This window comes from Catharus ustulatus, chromosome 2 (genome assembly GCF_009819885.2).
Source record: "Catharus ustulatus isolate bCatUst1 chromosome 2, bCatUst1.pri.v2, whole genome shotgun sequence".
In the NCBI taxonomy this organism is placed as follows: Eukaryota; Metazoa; Chordata; class Aves; order Passeriformes; family Turdidae; genus Catharus; species Catharus ustulatus.
Genome location: NC_046222.1, coordinates 99,732,195 through 99,749,334, shown reverse-complemented (window position 1 = coordinate 99,749,334; position 17,140 = coordinate 99,732,195). Strand labels below are relative to the sequence as shown.

General features: G+C 39.5%; 1 protein-coding gene across 2 annotated transcripts in view; it reads left to right on the top strand.

The window, feature by feature from the left end:
• COL4A2 (collagen type IV alpha 2 chain) overlaps positions 1-17,140 on the top strand; it is a 138,084-nt gene that overhangs the window by 75,028 nt on the left and 45,916 nt on the right. For both annotated transcript variants that reach the window (XM_033086206.1, XM_033086214.2), the window contains exons 5-8: positions 13,393-13,527; positions 13,610-13,654; positions 15,760-15,876; positions 16,612-16,683. In XM_033086206.1, the coding sequence (XP_032942097.1) occupies positions 13,393-13,527; positions 13,610-13,654; positions 15,760-15,876; positions 16,612-16,683 (369 nt within the window). The remainder of the gene's footprint in view (positions 1-13,392; positions 13,528-13,609; positions 13,655-15,759; positions 15,877-16,611; positions 16,684-17,140) is intronic.

Genomic DNA, 17,140 nt, shown 5'->3' with positions numbered 1-17,140 from the left:
CTGAAAATTCTGTCAGCCTTATTAAGACAAATTTAATTTTTGGGTTGTTTTTTTTTTTCATGTATCTGTTGTGGGTTTCTTGTTTGTTTGGAGGTGGCAGGGGGAGTAGCAAGAGAAATATTACTCTAAGTTAAAAATATTCAGAGGAAGCTGAATAGCTCTGTCATCTTTTTTTACACTCACTCTTTCTTCAAATATCTCCTTTTAAGTGCACCTTCTTTTTTGTGTTAAAATATAATGGAAGTATCAGGCTGTGTTCATAGAAATCTGGGTTGGTTTTTATCCTTAGAAGTGCTTATTGGTGTCTCCCTGTGGAAACAAATAACAGCAGAAACTTCTTCAGTCTAGTTCAGAACTTTATAAATCAGTAGAGTTGGTAGAGTGATATGTCTGGCAGGGTTTTAGTAAGGTTATTAAAGCATTGCAGGACCAGAAGGCTGTTTTTTCTTGTAAATACCCATGTAAACTGTAAAGACATGGGAGACCTCACACATACATAAGTATGTCTGCAACAAACACATAATGTAGTTACCACAAGCAGATAGCTATAAACTTGCATCTTAGCTTTTATCAATAATGCTAACTTTACCAAACACTTCATAGTAATTACCAGTGTTTTTAACAGTGGGAAAGTATTCCACCTCATGTCAGTGACTCCCACCCCTTATCTGTTCTAAAGAAACTGAAGTGCTTTATGGCTTGTGTTAAATACACAGAGATCTGAAGACAGCAAACAAAAGAGGGAATAAATATGTTCACAGACAGAAAAATTCTACAGACTTCACAGAGAGCAAAAAATCTAAGCAATAGAATAGGTAAACAGCTAAATTGCAGGGTCTTAAAGAGGATTTTGAACATCACTATTGCCATATTTCACTGAATCACAGTGGTTGAGGTTGGAAAGGGGCTCTAAGATCATCTAGTCCAACCACCCATGCTCAAGCAGGGTCAGCTAGAGCAGGTAATATTTAGTCTTTTTTATTTCCCAGGTAATCTGGGGATTACCAACCTCCAGGCCATTGTAGCTCATTCAGCCAGCCACATCATCAGTCCGTACCAAGCCCTGTAGCCTCCAAACACTATTGCTCAGTTTGTTTGCTTCCATATAGCAAATGTTCTTTATGTCTTGACCGAAAAAAAAAAAAAAAAAAAAAAAGGCAATAAAAGTTACAAGCATGAACTTGGACAGGACTGCTAGCATTGGCTCTTTTCAGTAGCTAGATAAAAGCCTTAGGTTCTTCCAGATGCAGAAGAGTCAGAAAAGTCAAAAATATTTTTTTATTTAAAGAGAGAGGAGTGAGGGCCAAAAATTTACAGGAACCACATATTATAAAGTGCTTTTGTTATTCTCTCTGTCAAAAATATGGAAGACTGACACTCTGTGTGGCAGTTGAGATCTTCTCAGGGATCTGGAGGATCAAGGCTCTATAAATCTCAAGTACAGATGTTCCAGTATTAATTAGTGTTTTGGAAAGGAGGAGAAGCTTCACATTTATCCCTGTAACAGATATGGTAAAGCAAGAGAGGCATCTTAGCAGAAGTTTGGGGTCATGGTTGACCTGTGAACTGTGCCATTCTGACCTCTCACCACCAGGAATTCAATTTCCCTTTTGATAGATGCAACCTCTCCCATGAGACAGATGGAAGCATCTCTGCAAGTACATTGTAAGTTCACAAAGACAGCACATCAGTGATTCCTTTGACACAACTAATCCTGTAAGCAGACTATGTTTTAGCCAAGAAGGCACTAATTTAACAAAGCTCAGAGACACTCTAGAATCAGAATCTGAAATACTGAGCATACTTTCCTCAAGCTGAAGCCTGAAACCAGTCCCCAGTGATGGGACCTAGATGAGGAGTTATGACAAATTGTTTAGCAGTCTGTCTGGTGTTCTGATAAAATAGATAGCTGCCTATGTTGTTTCTCCTTGTCTGGAAGTCTTCTCTTTTCCTCCACATTACCTTCATTTGCTATCAGTTAGAGAGCAACCTAAATTTTCTCCAGAACCTGTCAAACTAATGGCATGTCCTTCAAGTAAAAGCAGTTTGCCATTACAATTTAACAGTCCCTCAGTATCTGCAGAATGAAAAGGAGTAAGGGATCCTTGTCTCTAAACTGGAGACACAGGGATTTGACAGGTGGACCACTTGGTGCCTAAGGAATTGGCTGGATGGACACACGCATAGAGTTCAGTCAATGGCTCAATGTCTGAGTGGAAAGCAGTGGTGAGTGATGTTCCTCAGGGGCTGGTCTTGGCATTGGAACTGTTCAACATCCTTATCAAGTGCATGGACAGTGGGACTAAGTGCTCCCTCATCAAGCTTCCTGATGACAGCAAGCTGTGGGGTGTGGTCACCATGCTGGAGGGGAGGGATGCCATCCAGTGTGAAAAGCCCATGAAGTTCAACAAGGAGCTGTGTTTGGGTCAGAGTAGCCCAATCAATACAGGCTGGGGGATGACCAGATTAACAGGAGCCATGTTCAAGGTTAGGTTGGATAGGGCTTTGTGCAGTCTAGTGTAGTAGAAGATATTCCTGCCCTTGGTTACAGGTTTGGAACAAGATGATTTTAAAGGTCTCTTCCAATCCAAACCATTCTATGATTTTATGATCAAACAAAATGGTTTGCTCTGATTACTATCCCGATCTGTTGCTGAAGAAGCTCCATAGCCCATACTGCCTAAAATAAATGGTTAAGAAATTTCCAGTAGCTTTTGAAATCAACATTTGAAATGATAAATAGGCTTTCTCCTAGAACAGCTGTGGAACTGTCTGCTGCTGATGTTCTCCCGAACATCCTTTCCCATGAGTGATGAGATTTTGGAATCTGCAGAAGATGTGTGGGCACTCTTGGCCCCCATTAGTGCTACCTCAAACTGAGTCTCCCAGAAAAACTAGATATTTTGCAATTGTTCTGGAGAACCTTCCTGTTCAAGTTTATATTCCACCCTTACCCCTCTCCAAGACTGTTATCACAAGTTACATTCATTTTTTTTCAAGTAGATGAGACAGAGCTATTTCCTTCATGATTCAAGGAAAATATTTTTTCTCTCCTTCTGCCTGATTTCAGAGAAAAAAAAAAGAAGACTTCACAGAATCACTGAGAGTTCTCCAAGTAATTGGTTGCAATAATACTTTCCCCAAATAGTTTAGCTTCCCTAGATGATCATTCAGCTTGATCTAGTACTGCCAACTTGTAAAAACTTATTGTGAATCTATGCAGGGAGCATAATTATATGATATAAAGACAACTGCTGATAATTTTCAGTATTCTATTTTTTGACTGAAGACTTCCCATAGATTACAAATTATTTAGACTATTTGTTGATGCTGGAGACAACCCCAACAGGAAGACAGGCTCAGCTTATCGACCATCAAAGTGATTGTGTGATGAATATTCGTGCTGTTAACAAGCCATATACACTGCATGGCATTAAGGGTTGATTTAGCTTCAGTATAAGCTGACTCAACAGCAGGTTTCAACAGAATCCCAGTTACTGAAATTTCTAGGGTACATCAAGGTTGGGAAATCATGTAGAGGAAACAACTGTACAAACTCCATTCAGATGATATCACAGCACCCCACTGCTCTTGAGACTCATCTGTCTAGAAGGGTTAGGAGAAAAAAAAGATGTTCTGATTCTGTATCAACAATGATTCTTCATATTGTTGCACACATCTGCCCCAAAGGCCGCCATGCTTCCTGGTGGTTCAGAGCCAATCATCTGGCCTCGTTGGGAACTCGGAGACTGTCCCAAACTGTAAATTCCCATGACCGGAGCGCGAAGGTCTGTACCGAGTCCCTTGTACATGCTGCTAGAACATGTGTTCTGGGCTCCCATGTGGAGAGGGTATCCCAGTACACAAATTACTAAAAAGTCACAGCCTCTGTAAGAGAATTAAATTCTTTCTATAGTTAAAACAGCCAGTAGTAACTTCTATTTGCATGATCAAGTCAGTTTTGATAGCTGTTCCCACCACAAAAATAGTTACTCTTTTGTTTAAACAGAAGAACACAGAATGGAAAAATTGGCATACGATAGGCTGAACTCCTGCAGGGGTTTTAATTTTCACATACTCTTAAACTCATGGAGCCTAATGAGCTTAACATTTTGGCCAGTTGCACAATTTGGAAATTTCAACAGCGAATGGGTTTTGGACCAAAAAAAAAAATGTTCTCACAAATATGAAAAGTGAACAGATGTTACTATTGGTGCTTCCAACGCCTACTGACAGAAAACATCTGTGTTGAACTTCCTGAATTTTAGGATCTTGAGAACACTCCCACACACCACTGAAAGCCATTTGAAAGCAGTTGCGCTGGCAGATTGGCTCTTGTGTCTATGACTGAATGTTCTAACTCAAGCAGGTGCTGGTTGTTGTCTTGCCTTGAGAAGGTCAGTTAGCCAAGCAGCAACCTTACAGCTATCCAACTGACTGTGTTATCCAAGTTCTTGGCAATATGTGTGAAGTGTGCTTTTAAAAAGTCCCAGAAAGCAGTTGATCTTAATATTATGATGATAATAAAATGAATGGAATGAATGAAAAGAACTTTAAAAAAATATTTTAGATGCAGATACTAGCAGAGTAGGAAGATTGCACTGTTTTCTATGGTGCCCTGGAAATTTTTTGGCTCTTTGATCCTGTAAAAATCCACGTTGAATGAACAGAATTTTGTTCTATCATATACTCATTTTGTGCTAAAAACATATAAGGTATTTGCAGTCCTCCAAGTGCTTAATTACACATTTAATAGGAATCATGACCAAAGTCTGCTCCTTTACATGAGCCTGATACAGAAGATGTCAAGGAGTAACTGGGAGTTCCCTGCTTCCTCCTGCTCTTTGTCCACACCCATGAATGTGATAATTGTCTGGTTATAAGAGCATATTTGGCAAGGTCATTTTCCTCTCTGGTGAATTTTTGGTTGGCTGTCAAACTAACCTTTTCCAATTAATTACATAGTAATGAACATTTGACAAGTATAAATCAATGTCATTTTAGTGTTCTGTAAAACATCATTAGCTCATTCAAGTTCATTCAAGTTCGTTCAAAGTAGACATCTCCAAATTTAACTTTAGTTACCTCTTTCTCAAAAAGAGAAATTAGCTGGTAGTCAAAGGGACAGTATTTACATGTCCCTGAAGTTTTTTCTGGTTTTATAGTTGTCTTAGCTTGGTAGTCTCAGTTTAACCACCATGAAGTGAGTAGCTCTGTTAACTGCACTTCTACTCTCAGGCTAACCTGGAATAAATGGATATGCTTTTGAGCATACACCATTATCATCTGATTACTCTTTAATGATTAAATATTTCTAACTTCTGAGAAAATCCTACTGTTTTGTACCACCAGTAGCAACATTTCTGCCATATATTACCTGTCAGGTTAAGTAAACGTATTATATCAGCTTCCTTTTCATGCAGCATGATTTTTATTCCAGTCTTAATTCTAACTGTTAAATCCACAATTTCAGGGCTTGATCTTTTGGGGTATTGCCTTCTTGCACAGTTTAGAAAGGAATGATGTGAGGTCAACTTTTGAGCTAGAGACCTGGGCTCCTTTTATAGACACTTAAGAAAAGTGGGCACATTCAGGTGCAGTTGTTTGACTTAGTTTTAATATCAGCATTAGGATATCATGCCATGAGATATCACCTGCACCTGATGGGAGCTTTTGATGACTACACTGCATGTAGATAAATGTCTACATCTGTTCTATAAATACAATACTTTAAAAAATTCAGTGCCTTTCAAGTCATTCCAGGTCTTCTCATATAATTCAGTAGAGAATGCTTACTAGAGAGATGTATTTGCTAATGTATGCCTTAATTCTGATCCTAAATTTCCTAGTTTGTCTGTTTAGCCATACTTCAGCAAAGACTGCTTTGTACTTTCAGAGATATCCCTGAGTCTGAAAACAGAACCACCCTTTGCCTCTGCCCAATGATTCTTTCCCACATTTTGTCCACTTTCCTCTTCTCCTTTCCTCTGTGAATTACCTTTGGAAGGTTTAGTATGGAAATCCTCCTGTGGCTTTGTCTAGACTTGCCCTTTCTGATGCTTTTCTTTGAGGGACCATTGCTGTGGTCCCAGTATTGTTCTTACTACAGAAGCACTGCAAAGCACGGGAAGCATTTCTGACATTTACTCCTGTGTGTTTTGTGACATGAAGAAACTATTAACTGGTTCTTTTGAGTTCTTGACCTACATTCCATCATATATTTACTTTTGCACATGTTTTATCTTCTTGGGTGACATAGCAGCTTTCTGGAAGATCACAAATTAGATCAAACCGTGGGAACAGAAAACAGTACAAAATTATTTCATTACTGAGTACAGAAAAGGGATGTGGCTTCTGGTAAAGGGAATGCTTTCATAGTTCTTTTTTTTTTAAATGAAGATTTAATGTGTATTCCTTCCTTAATGAAAAAAAAAAAAATTCTACCCTTCTGCAAGCTGAATCACTGCTCTGGAATTAATGTTAATGTCATTTGGTCACCACTGTCCTGAGAGAAAATGTCGCATGTCCAGACAATGAAGTTAAAAGAACAGCAGATTGTTACCATGCCACTAGGCTGAAACAGCCTCATTTTTTAGTTATTTTTAAAGAATTTTATAATTTTGTATTACTTTTGTTATAAATAAAAAAGCTTGCTAACAAATAAGAAGGAAAGTATTTTCTGAGAATAAGAGCTGGTATGTGAAACTCAGCTAAATAACCTTCTTTAAAGCAGCAAAACAGAAAAACAGAAGGAGAAATAACTGATAGTTATGTACTTTTTTGTTAAAGCCTGATGATTCAGTGCTACTCTGTGTTTAAGAACTGAATATCACACAGCTTGAGAGAGAGGTTTGTTTGATTTGGTAATCAATATTCTAGTTAGACAACAGAAGTCTCATCTCCTGGTACTGTGGTACACTGGTAACCATGTTACGAAATGTCCAAAATATCAGAATAAAACTCCCCTTTTGGTGGCAGAAATTAATGCCAGCCCTACACTAAAAATACAGATTCTGAAGATAAATTTGAGAATTTTCAAGCCTGTGACAGTAAATGTAAATTTAGCAATCCAATCAAAAAGTAAGATAACAGGTTTTTCTCATTACTCATAGAAGACCAAGTTTCCCTACTACACAAAATAGGGGTTGAATGACAGAGCACCTTCACTTCAGGTAGCCATGCTGCTCAGTGGCATGATGCATTTAATCCCTTTTCATTTGCACTTCCCCAGCTATCTCACTTACAGACATTTTGGCAGAAACCTTCTGTTTTTGTTGCCTCAGACCTCGCTCAAGGACAGTTTGACCCTATGTGAACTCCTTATCAGATTTCCTGAAGGTTGTACCGTGGTCTGGAATCCTGCACCTGCAGTGGTGGGGGCTGTGTGCAGCAGCAAGGGCTGGTGCCATCTAGTGAGGAGCTTCTGAATTCATTACTACAGTCCTGAAGACGCAGAAGTAAAGTAACATGATAGTATGTTTAACAACCAAGCCTGCACAAACTTCAGGATTTTTTTCTCAGATGATCACTTTCTCCAGTGGCTAGCGTTGGTTGTGTTTTGCCCTGTGGATCATTTTGATCTATCGTTTGCCTTCCATGGATCATTTTGATCTATTCTTCCTAGGTGGGATTACAAAAATGTTAAGTCTTGCTTAAACAAAAATCTTGAGTTGCTGAGGTGGATGAAGCCATTCAAACTACATCATCAATGTACAACATAATGATGGAAGGTACAGAAATGTTTCATTTTCTCCTGTGTTGTGGTAGGTTTTGCACTCATCAGTGTCTGAAGATTTCTGGAAATCTGTCTGTACCGGGCAGCCCAGCACCACCAGGAGCAGCTGCTGAGTCAAACCATGCCATGGCAGCAGTGCTCCATGTGGTCTGCTTTCCTCTGCCTCTCAGCCCAAGGTGGTGCAGCCCCATAGGTGAAATATTTCTGACAAAGTGTGCACTTGGTGGAGCTGAACCCCAAACCCTTCCCATACATATTCACCTCTAATGTTTAATCCATAAACTCCAAGATAGCCTCCTGGATTTATGCTCCAGCAGAAAAGCCAGGTGATAAGCCCATCCTAGTCTGACTCTGCGCCACAGCAGGATTCTTGAGGTTCTCCTTGTAGTTTATATTTTTGGGGGTGATGGGAGCACTAAGATCATATGTTTCATTTGTGGTCAGTGATTGCTTTAGTGCCCTAGATTCACTGAAATTGGCTGAAATAATCACAAATTCCCTACATTTACACCCAGTTTTCCACAGTTTGCCAGCAATACATTTAAAAACTTCTGTTTCTTTCTTGTGTGCCTGGGAGTATGTCTTTTCCTGAATTAGCACTTTTAGTCAGCTCAAAAGTTGCTCATTTTCCTTAGAAATTATTTTATTCCCTGTTGAGTTACTGTCTGTTCCACTTGCTGGTCTCACTGAGCACTGAGGTCCTTGCTGTCATGTCCTTACCCCATCCTACAGGGACCATTCCAGACTAAGAGCTATTACAAAAAATCCCAGCTCCAGCTTGTCTGTTAGGGTCAGATCACCCTTCCCACAGGAAATGAACTTGTCCTTTCACCAGTGACCTTTTTAAAATGTCAGGGAATTAACCTCCTTTCTTTTTGTCCACTGTTAAAAGAAATGATGGTCTACATAGCTCGTTTCCGTGTGGGGAATACTGAATCATCACATTCCATGTACCAGAAGCAATTGCAAAATGGCTATCTGTAATGAAACACGGAGAAATGGGCTCAGTGGCTGGGAAGCTCTGTAGAAAATCTGATTCTGTCTCCTCTTTATTGCAAATCAGCAGTTTTCTCCTATCTTTGTATCTCGACCCTGGCAGGTGAATTTTTCAGCAATTCATAATTCCTGTGTTTTAAAACTTTTGGAGTGGGTCATTTATTGCATCTCTCTTTGTATAGCACATCAAACATTTGGTTACTCTCAAAATTAGCACACCCTCCTCTGTCAATTTTGTTTCCACACTGTAAATTTAACAGTAAATTAGGAGGAAGGAAGTATTGCAGCATGACATTTCTTTCATCTGACTGATCATGAAAGAACTGGAAATTAAAGTCCAAGCTGCAAAACATGAACATTGAGTACAAATTTTAAAGTCTGATCAGGATCTTCTTACGTCCACTAGTACTTAGTTGCAAAATGTAGTTACTGAATTCAGTCACAACCTTGGCAGCATTTTCTTTCATGCATGTCACTGGACAAGTGACAGTGTATATATAACATGACAAATATTTTCTGGGGAGATTTCCTCCAGGCTTTCTAATTTCCAACCTTTGCTTCTCTCTGTAAATAGTTTTTGCACAGTATCTGAGCTGGCCACAATAATTTTGTGAGACCTCTTCCAGTCAGCTGAAGTTGCAGGAAGAGCAAAGCAGGGACTGCCTATTTAGGTGTGTATCCTGACATTGACAGCTTTGTAACTCAACTAAACTGTTGTGGATGTTTTGTATAAAAACAATGAAAGAATTTCTTGTTAATCTTCAAGATATTCCATCAGGCCTCTTTTTCCTTTTCTTTTTGTGTGCTCTCTCAGGGGTGCTGGCTGTGGCATTCCACACACACTTCAGTGACCCTCTTAGCACTGCCTGTGGTGGGTGACATGGGGTAATGGTGCCACGCTCTGGATTAGGGAAGAGGTCCAGTTCACCCTAGTGAAATGGGAAGGGCACTATGGGCCAGAGCTTGTACAAGAGAAAGTACTTTATGAGTTTTCAAAAATATAACCTGGATTATATGCTTCCCTAGGCTTGCTTTTTTTGCTTTTTTTTTCTTTTTTTCTTTTTTTCTTTTTTTTTTTTTTTCTTTTTTTTTAAAGACCTGGAAATTTTAAGTCAAGCACAATTTTACAGTTTTGGAGAATTTTCTAAGATTTCTGACCCTCCAGGAGCACAGGCAGAATAGTACTATGCATGGCATGTGTCACACTGGGGTATTTGGGAGTAGGAATTGAGTCATGCTTTGTTTGACTGAACCTTTCAAACTGATTGTCTTTGCTTAAATCTCCTCGGTGACCTTTGCCAAAGAGAGAATGTTCTTAGGTCACTTGCTAATGAAAAGGGGACATACTTGTCCAACAAAAGATCTAAGATAAAGAAAGCAGAGTTAAAGCTGATGTGTCTGAGTTAACGAAGGTTAACAAAGTTACTTCAGTTAACAAGCCAAGGTACTAATTGGCTGAAGAATTGCACAAACGTTGTCATGATATTAAGTATTTCCCTAGCTCTTTCTCTAGCCTTGTGTTAAACTAGTCCCATGAGGATCTATTCTCTTGTCTTTATATTAAATAACCCATATTCCTCAACAAACAAATGACCAGATAACTACCAGGAAAGCGTGGAGAAGGGATGCTGATGCCCAGTCGTCTTCCTTATTTTCCATTCCTTGTTTATTTCTTCCTCCACACCAGACAGGAAAATGGGACTGGAAGTGGGACAGTGGTGTCTGATGTAGGAGTTAGAGAGGTAACCATGTTCCATGGAATACCACCTTTGAACTGTACAGCTCTGTATGGTCCCTGTAGAAAGCCAGGCACAGATTTGAAAATTCTGAGCACAACCAGTCTTTTGTCAGAAACTCCAGTGAAAAGTTTTACATGTGTTCTACCTCCAGACAGCTACCCTCTAAAGGAGTGTAGAGGAGCACTAAAGAGATGGTTTGCTTATCTCGGGAGGATGAGTGGTTTTTGGAATTGAGATGATTTATTCTGGCTTTCAGGTGCTCCAAAAATGAAGCGGCATTTTCAGTGCACAGAACCCATGTATTCCTTTCTTTGCAGAATCAGCTGAAACATGTATTTTCAGAAATTAAATGCAATTGGAGCCAACTCAAATCTCTACAAATTAATTTGAATAATTTTTCTGTGTTCTTTAATGGATATGTTTTCATCCTTTTTGAATTTTTTAAAGGTTCTTTTCTAGGTTTGACTGCATAAAGAAGAGCAAACTACCTTAAGCGTTGAATAATATGTTAAGGCTTTATAGTAAAATTGAAGTATTTTAATTTTTTTGATTGATATTTGCATGAGAATTTATATTACTCTACCAAAAGAACTACCACCTCCCCCCCAAAAAAAGTGATCACTGGCTCCATTTTTTTAATGAATGAATTGTCTATTTCCGTAAAAAGGCAGTTTCATGGGGCATGCTCATATGTATTTTGTGAATTCCTACATACTTAATTTTTGAGCCATAGTAGGTAAGAAAAGTGGATAAAATGTGGCATAAGAAATATTTTCTTTTTCCTGATCTCAGAACTCACTGAAAACTTCTGGTTCAGATTTAAGTCATTATTCTAGTCCTTTTAATCAGCATCTTTCCATTTGAGTCAGGCAACTCAGAAAATGTGTCTACTCTGATCTGCACATCCACAGAATAAATTGTAGAGATTCATTGCATTTTGAAAAAACTAAAAACTACTGTTGGTATAGGTAGATGCATTTGTAGTAGCCAGTGGTGCTTGGTATAAGGAAATGAGCAGCTGCTTGTTCAGATGCATATACCCCCTGCTGAGTTCTTTTATATTTTAGATGTATTCATGTTATCTTTGTTCCTTCTCAGTTTGTTAATCTGAGAAGACATTGGCCTCTTAGCACCTAATAATCCACATGGGATGCTGTACAAAATCAGATTTGGTTGTAAGCAGAGGGAATTCTCTTTCTCAAACACTTAAATTCGTGTTGTCCTTTGGCACTGATCTAAACCATCAGTCTTGTCAAATCAGTCATAGCAATAGAGCAAAAGATCCATACTGTACAAGATCCATCCTGGCAGCTTGTCCCAAGGAATTCCTTGTAATTCAGCTTTCATATTGGCTCATTCCTAGTCTTCTTCCAAAATTAAGGACTTGCATTCAGTTCTTAACTTTGCTTAGCTGTGTCTCAATATGGACTCATATGATGTGATACAATAAGATTTAAAATATAAAACCTACCCCAAGTGTTGTGACAACCATTTTACATGGAAGCAGTGTGGAAAATTGATTTGGTTTTGAAGCTACAAGTAAGCTGTTTTTCAGTCATAGCATTAGTTTGGGTATGTGGTATGAAGGCAACTGTAGCACAGAAAAATGTTTATTTTAGATAGGTGTTGACTATGAAGTTTTTAAAGTGTATCACAAATGGGCCTATGAGACTAAAATAAATTTTGCCTATTATCAGTACAGCATTGTTCAGTATCTTTGGTACAACTTCCTGATCCAAAGAAATTAGGCTATCTTCAGGTTGACTTTTTTTAAAGTCCTCACACTGCCCCCTTTCCATGTCAATGACATTAAATGAAGTTGAACTTTGAACAGGAATTGCATTCACCTTCTAGCTCTTTCTTTGAAGACATTGGCAAGACTGTAAGTATTGTATACTGAAAGAAGGTAGTATTTTTTAATCACTTTTTGGTATAAATATATATGTGTTTGTTCATGGTTTGCTGTAATTCTTCTCCTTTGTGAGATACTGATGCAGTTCCAGCCTGGTCTGTGTAAAAAATCTAATTGCATTTTAAAAACAACTTTCATTAGATTTGACTTAATTTGAGTGTCTTGGTAAACAGTGCTTTGCCCCATTTAAAACATCTTTCTCTGGAAAAGATTGCAGCAATGTACTATTAATGTCATCAGTGCAGTGAGTACATGCAAAACATGTGTGCCTTCAGTGATGCTACGTCTGGAACAATATTCAAATACTTCAGTTCATAGATCTCAGACACTGTCACAATCCATTACTTAAACCATCACTGTGTCATTTCAAAATTGTTTTTTCCCCCTTTAAGCCTTGTGATGTTGGCAGCCAGCAGGGATTATTTTTAAACAATGGTTGAAGTGGCCTGAAGAGCCAAACCAGCGCTGGAAGGGAGAATGACCAGGCAGCCCTGTGTGCAGCTCTTCAACCTATGTGGATCCATGCATGTCCCATCATTTTCAGGCTCCACTGCTGAATAGAAATACTGTCACTAAAGAGGCAGAAATTCCTGCCATTGAATATCAGATGCCACTTGTAATAAATACGACCAATAATGAAATTTCACGGTTAAGCATATTTTACTTGTTTGGGCTTCATACATTGTAGGAGAATTGCTCTTGAGAAATCTCATTCCAAAGAAAGCAGTTTTTTGATAGAGTGGCCATGAATACTGAAGTAGTGAATATTGATTTGAATGGTAATATCCATGTGTTAATTTTGTGACCACATGTGCAATATAATCACTGCAGCTGGAGTTTCTCTGTGTGGTGTTAAAGATGACTTTTATCAAAGAGCCTAGCCTACTGCGATGGAAATTCTGTGTTTGTTTTTTCTTCGAGAGATTGACTCCTTTGCAGCAGTGATAACTTATCCAGCTTCATGCATCACAACTGTTCCTATGTAAATGCTGTTTTATTGTTTTTATCAGGGCCAGCCAGGACTCCTTGGATCACAGGGATTCACTGGACCACCAGGATTGATGGGAATCCCAGGAGTGCAAGGTCCCAAAGGTCACAAAGGAGAAAGAGGATACCCAGGAATAACTGGACCCAAAGGAGAAGTGGTAACTTTTGAATATCAAATATTTTTAGTTAATAAGCAAACTGCTGTCAGAACATCATTTTAATTATGCTGTTTCACTCTAGGGACAAAGAGGAGTCACTGGATTCCCCGGGGCAGATGGCATTCCTGTAAGTAGCAGGTTACTTCATCTTTAAGAAATCACCAGATGCAAATATTGCAGGCTAGCTTAAAGCCTTTGTACTTTAATTAAAGTGTCTGGGTTAAATTCTGTGTCAGCCACATACACACTTTTCAACTAGGGACATTTGCTGAAGCAAGTAGAACTACAGATACACAACAAAAGAGCAGAATCTGTGCTCCCTCTCATTCCCTCAGATAATTAAGGTCCATTTACTTTGTCCTATGGAGAAATCCCCTTGTAAAAGGGGCAGAAAAGGATAGAGACTTCCTGTGTCTCTGGAGGTTACCCAGCTAAGTATGTTCTTTTTTAGGAAAGACCTGTGACATAAGTGCTTCACAACTCTTAAGCTGGTGAACAAAGGACACGAGTTGGTCATTCCTAATTATTTCTGATTTGTTAAGCTCTTACAACAACCAGTGATTTTAAGAATACTAACTATGGTTAATTTGCTTTATAGCTCATATGGCATACTTGAGATTGTATTTAAAATCTTACTGAGCACTAAACAATGTAAGACTTTGAACAAATTGACCAGGTCTATGAAACTGAAACACTCAAAGAGGAAAACTGGGTAAAGTTCACAGCACAGTATTTTCCCAGCCTACACTTCTTTACATCTTGTGTCATAAAATAACAAAGAAATCTGAGTCACTGGAATCCCTGGACAGAGTTCCCAGGCTTGGGTTTCCTTTGTAGTGCTCCCTGACACCGGAGCCCTGCTTTGCAGCCCACGCATCCACATCCACTCTGCTTTCACCCTCTTTTGTTTCCAGAAGAGTTTCCTATCAAGTTTCAGGGATTTCTCTCTCGCAATCTTCCTTGTCTCCCTCTTTCTCACTCTTTAAGGAAAAGTAGAAGACCATATTTGCCATTTCTATTAACACTCCTGAGCCAAGGATCTTGTTCATCTCACTGCATCATGCTGAGTTTCTTTCTAAGCAGTGTAACATCCTGGCAAGCAGAGTAAACTACTCCCCTGTGAAGCCCAGTGTTGCTATAGCTGGACTGGGTCTCTTACCTGGACATGTTTTCTTTTTCAGCCCTGGCTCCCTGACCTCTGCACATTGCATTGTGAGGAATAAATACCTTCAGACAGAGCTTGAACCTGTATTTTTGTTGTGTACTCTCTTTGAGCTCCCCTGCCCTTCAAGCACCCTTACATTTTCCAACCAGTTTTTTCACTTCCCATGGGAAGGCAGGTAGATAGACACCCGAACAAACCACAATGGCACAGTGCTGGGATATGGGACTGGGAGCCAAGAGAGAATGGTGGCAAGACTGAGTCTCTTCTGGGATGAGGAGTGCCAGTATTTGGTGGAGCTGAGTAAGGACATGGATATTCTGTTTTTCCTAAGCAATGGAGCAAAAGCAACGAGAAAACTCTTGCTGTAGATAAAGGAGAAGGGAGAAACGTTTTATGTTAGTTTCTGGGTTTTTTTGTGACTGAGCCCACTGGAATAAAAAGAGCTGCTCTAGTGAACATTAGAACAGGGTTCTCATTAGCCTCAGTGCAAACCAGAAGCAACAGTAGTTAAGGTGAATGTAGAAACAGCAATACAGTTTGAGACAGGAGTAGCTTTTCAGAGGCTCTGTGTCAAGACCTTGGAGTGTCCCCAGCACACTACCTTTGAGCCCTGCTGTTTTCTTCTGTATTCACAGCCTCATCATGACACTCAATCTAGCTCCAACAGCATCTTTGACTTTTTTCCTGGCTTGGAAGCTGTTCAAACTCAGTGAGGAACATTTCTTCTCACTCTTCCAGTGTGAAGCACTGAAATTTTCTTGGTGGATCCCTGCACAGCAGCCTCATCTGGCTTAGTTATCTGCATAACAGAGACTGCATTGAACATAGCTTTCTTACCCTTTCTGAGAGGTCCTTCACTACTCGTTTTTTCATGCTGTCTGGGGCATCTGGTTCAAGCTGCAGCTATATTAAAAAAAGGCACTGTCTGTTTCTGTCTTTGAAAATCCTAGTTTCCCATGGATGCAAGCCTTGGGCTTAATGTGAGAATGTCTAAATACTTTGTGACTACAGGAAAAGGAAAACTAGAAACAGATGGATAGATAAACACTTTTTTTTTTCCTCAACAGGGTCATCCAGGCCAGCCAGGACCAAGGGGGAAGCCAGGTCATGATGGCTGTAATGGGACAGCAGGTGACCCTGGTGACTTGGGAATTCCTGGAGTCTCTGGTTTCCCTGGTGGCATTGTAAGTAGCTGGCAGTAAGTGAGAATCTGAAGCTAAAAACATTGCTGGAGTGAGTTTCATTCACACGTGGGTTGGGTTAATGGGACATCTCTTAATGAAGGGAATGTGGAGCTTATTGGCCCAGCAAGCATTTGTGCAGACTCATCGTGGACACTCTGCAATGTGTTTAGTCACTGCACTGCAGCCAGAGCCAGAAGATCTGCTCAAAGCTGTACCTGGCACACAGGTCTTGCAGAGAGATTACTGTAGGAAAAAAAAATCTGTACAGCTTTAATCAACAGCAATAAAATTAATATTAAACTCAAAATTACTGATGAATGTATCCTTCTCTTCCCTGCCCCATGGCCAGAGTTTTGGTTTTTCATGGTGAGATACACAGGCTCATGCTGAGGTGAGCAGCTCCTGGATTTACGTGGGCACAGGACAGCCCTGGGAAGTGCAGCATCTGTTCTAGCTAGGAGGTTCTACTCCCTAATACCACTTCCTGATAATGGGGCGGTTTCTCCCCAAAATTTAGAAATTCATTCTTTTATGTGCTTGTGACAGTTTACCTTTTTTTTTCTAAACCATAAATTTCCAAAGCTAGGCATAGCCTCTACCTCTGAACTGCAATATGTTTATGTACACATACGAAAACACCAACAAATATGTTTCATTTCACTCTTAGCTGTCTACAAGTTAACATGGATGGTGTGAGAGCTGACACTGTGTTTTGGTTTTTCTGGTCACCTCCAGGGAGTGCAGGGGCCCAAGGGCCAGAAGGGAGAGCCGTACATAGTAGCGCCGGAGATCATCAGCCGACACAGGGTACGTCTGTAACTCCCAGTTACTCTTGCCCAAAATTCTTCTCCACATGATGGACAGTAAATTTTTCTTATACTCCTATGGGCACATCCCATGAGGCTCGCTTTGATTCTGTGTAGGCTTTGAAAGGCAGCTTCTGGTAGCAGAGATGTTTTTATGATGTCCAAGGGAAATATCTGAACTTAGTTATTTCTAAGGAATGTCAGCCTATAGGTGGGTTGCAAAGGCACTGTAGATGATGTAGGTCAAGTATTTTCCTCTTTATTCAATGACTACCTTTGTTCCATGCATGGCAAAATCGTTTATTTGCCATAGGTTTGTCCTTTGAATGATTCTGTAAAATAGCACCTTTCCTGTAAAATTTTTGTGCAAGTGTTTGGTTGACTTAGGTTAAAATATCCTTCAATATTTTATTTAGTTATTTAGTAAACCCCAAGTATTCCAATGGCTGTTTTTGTTG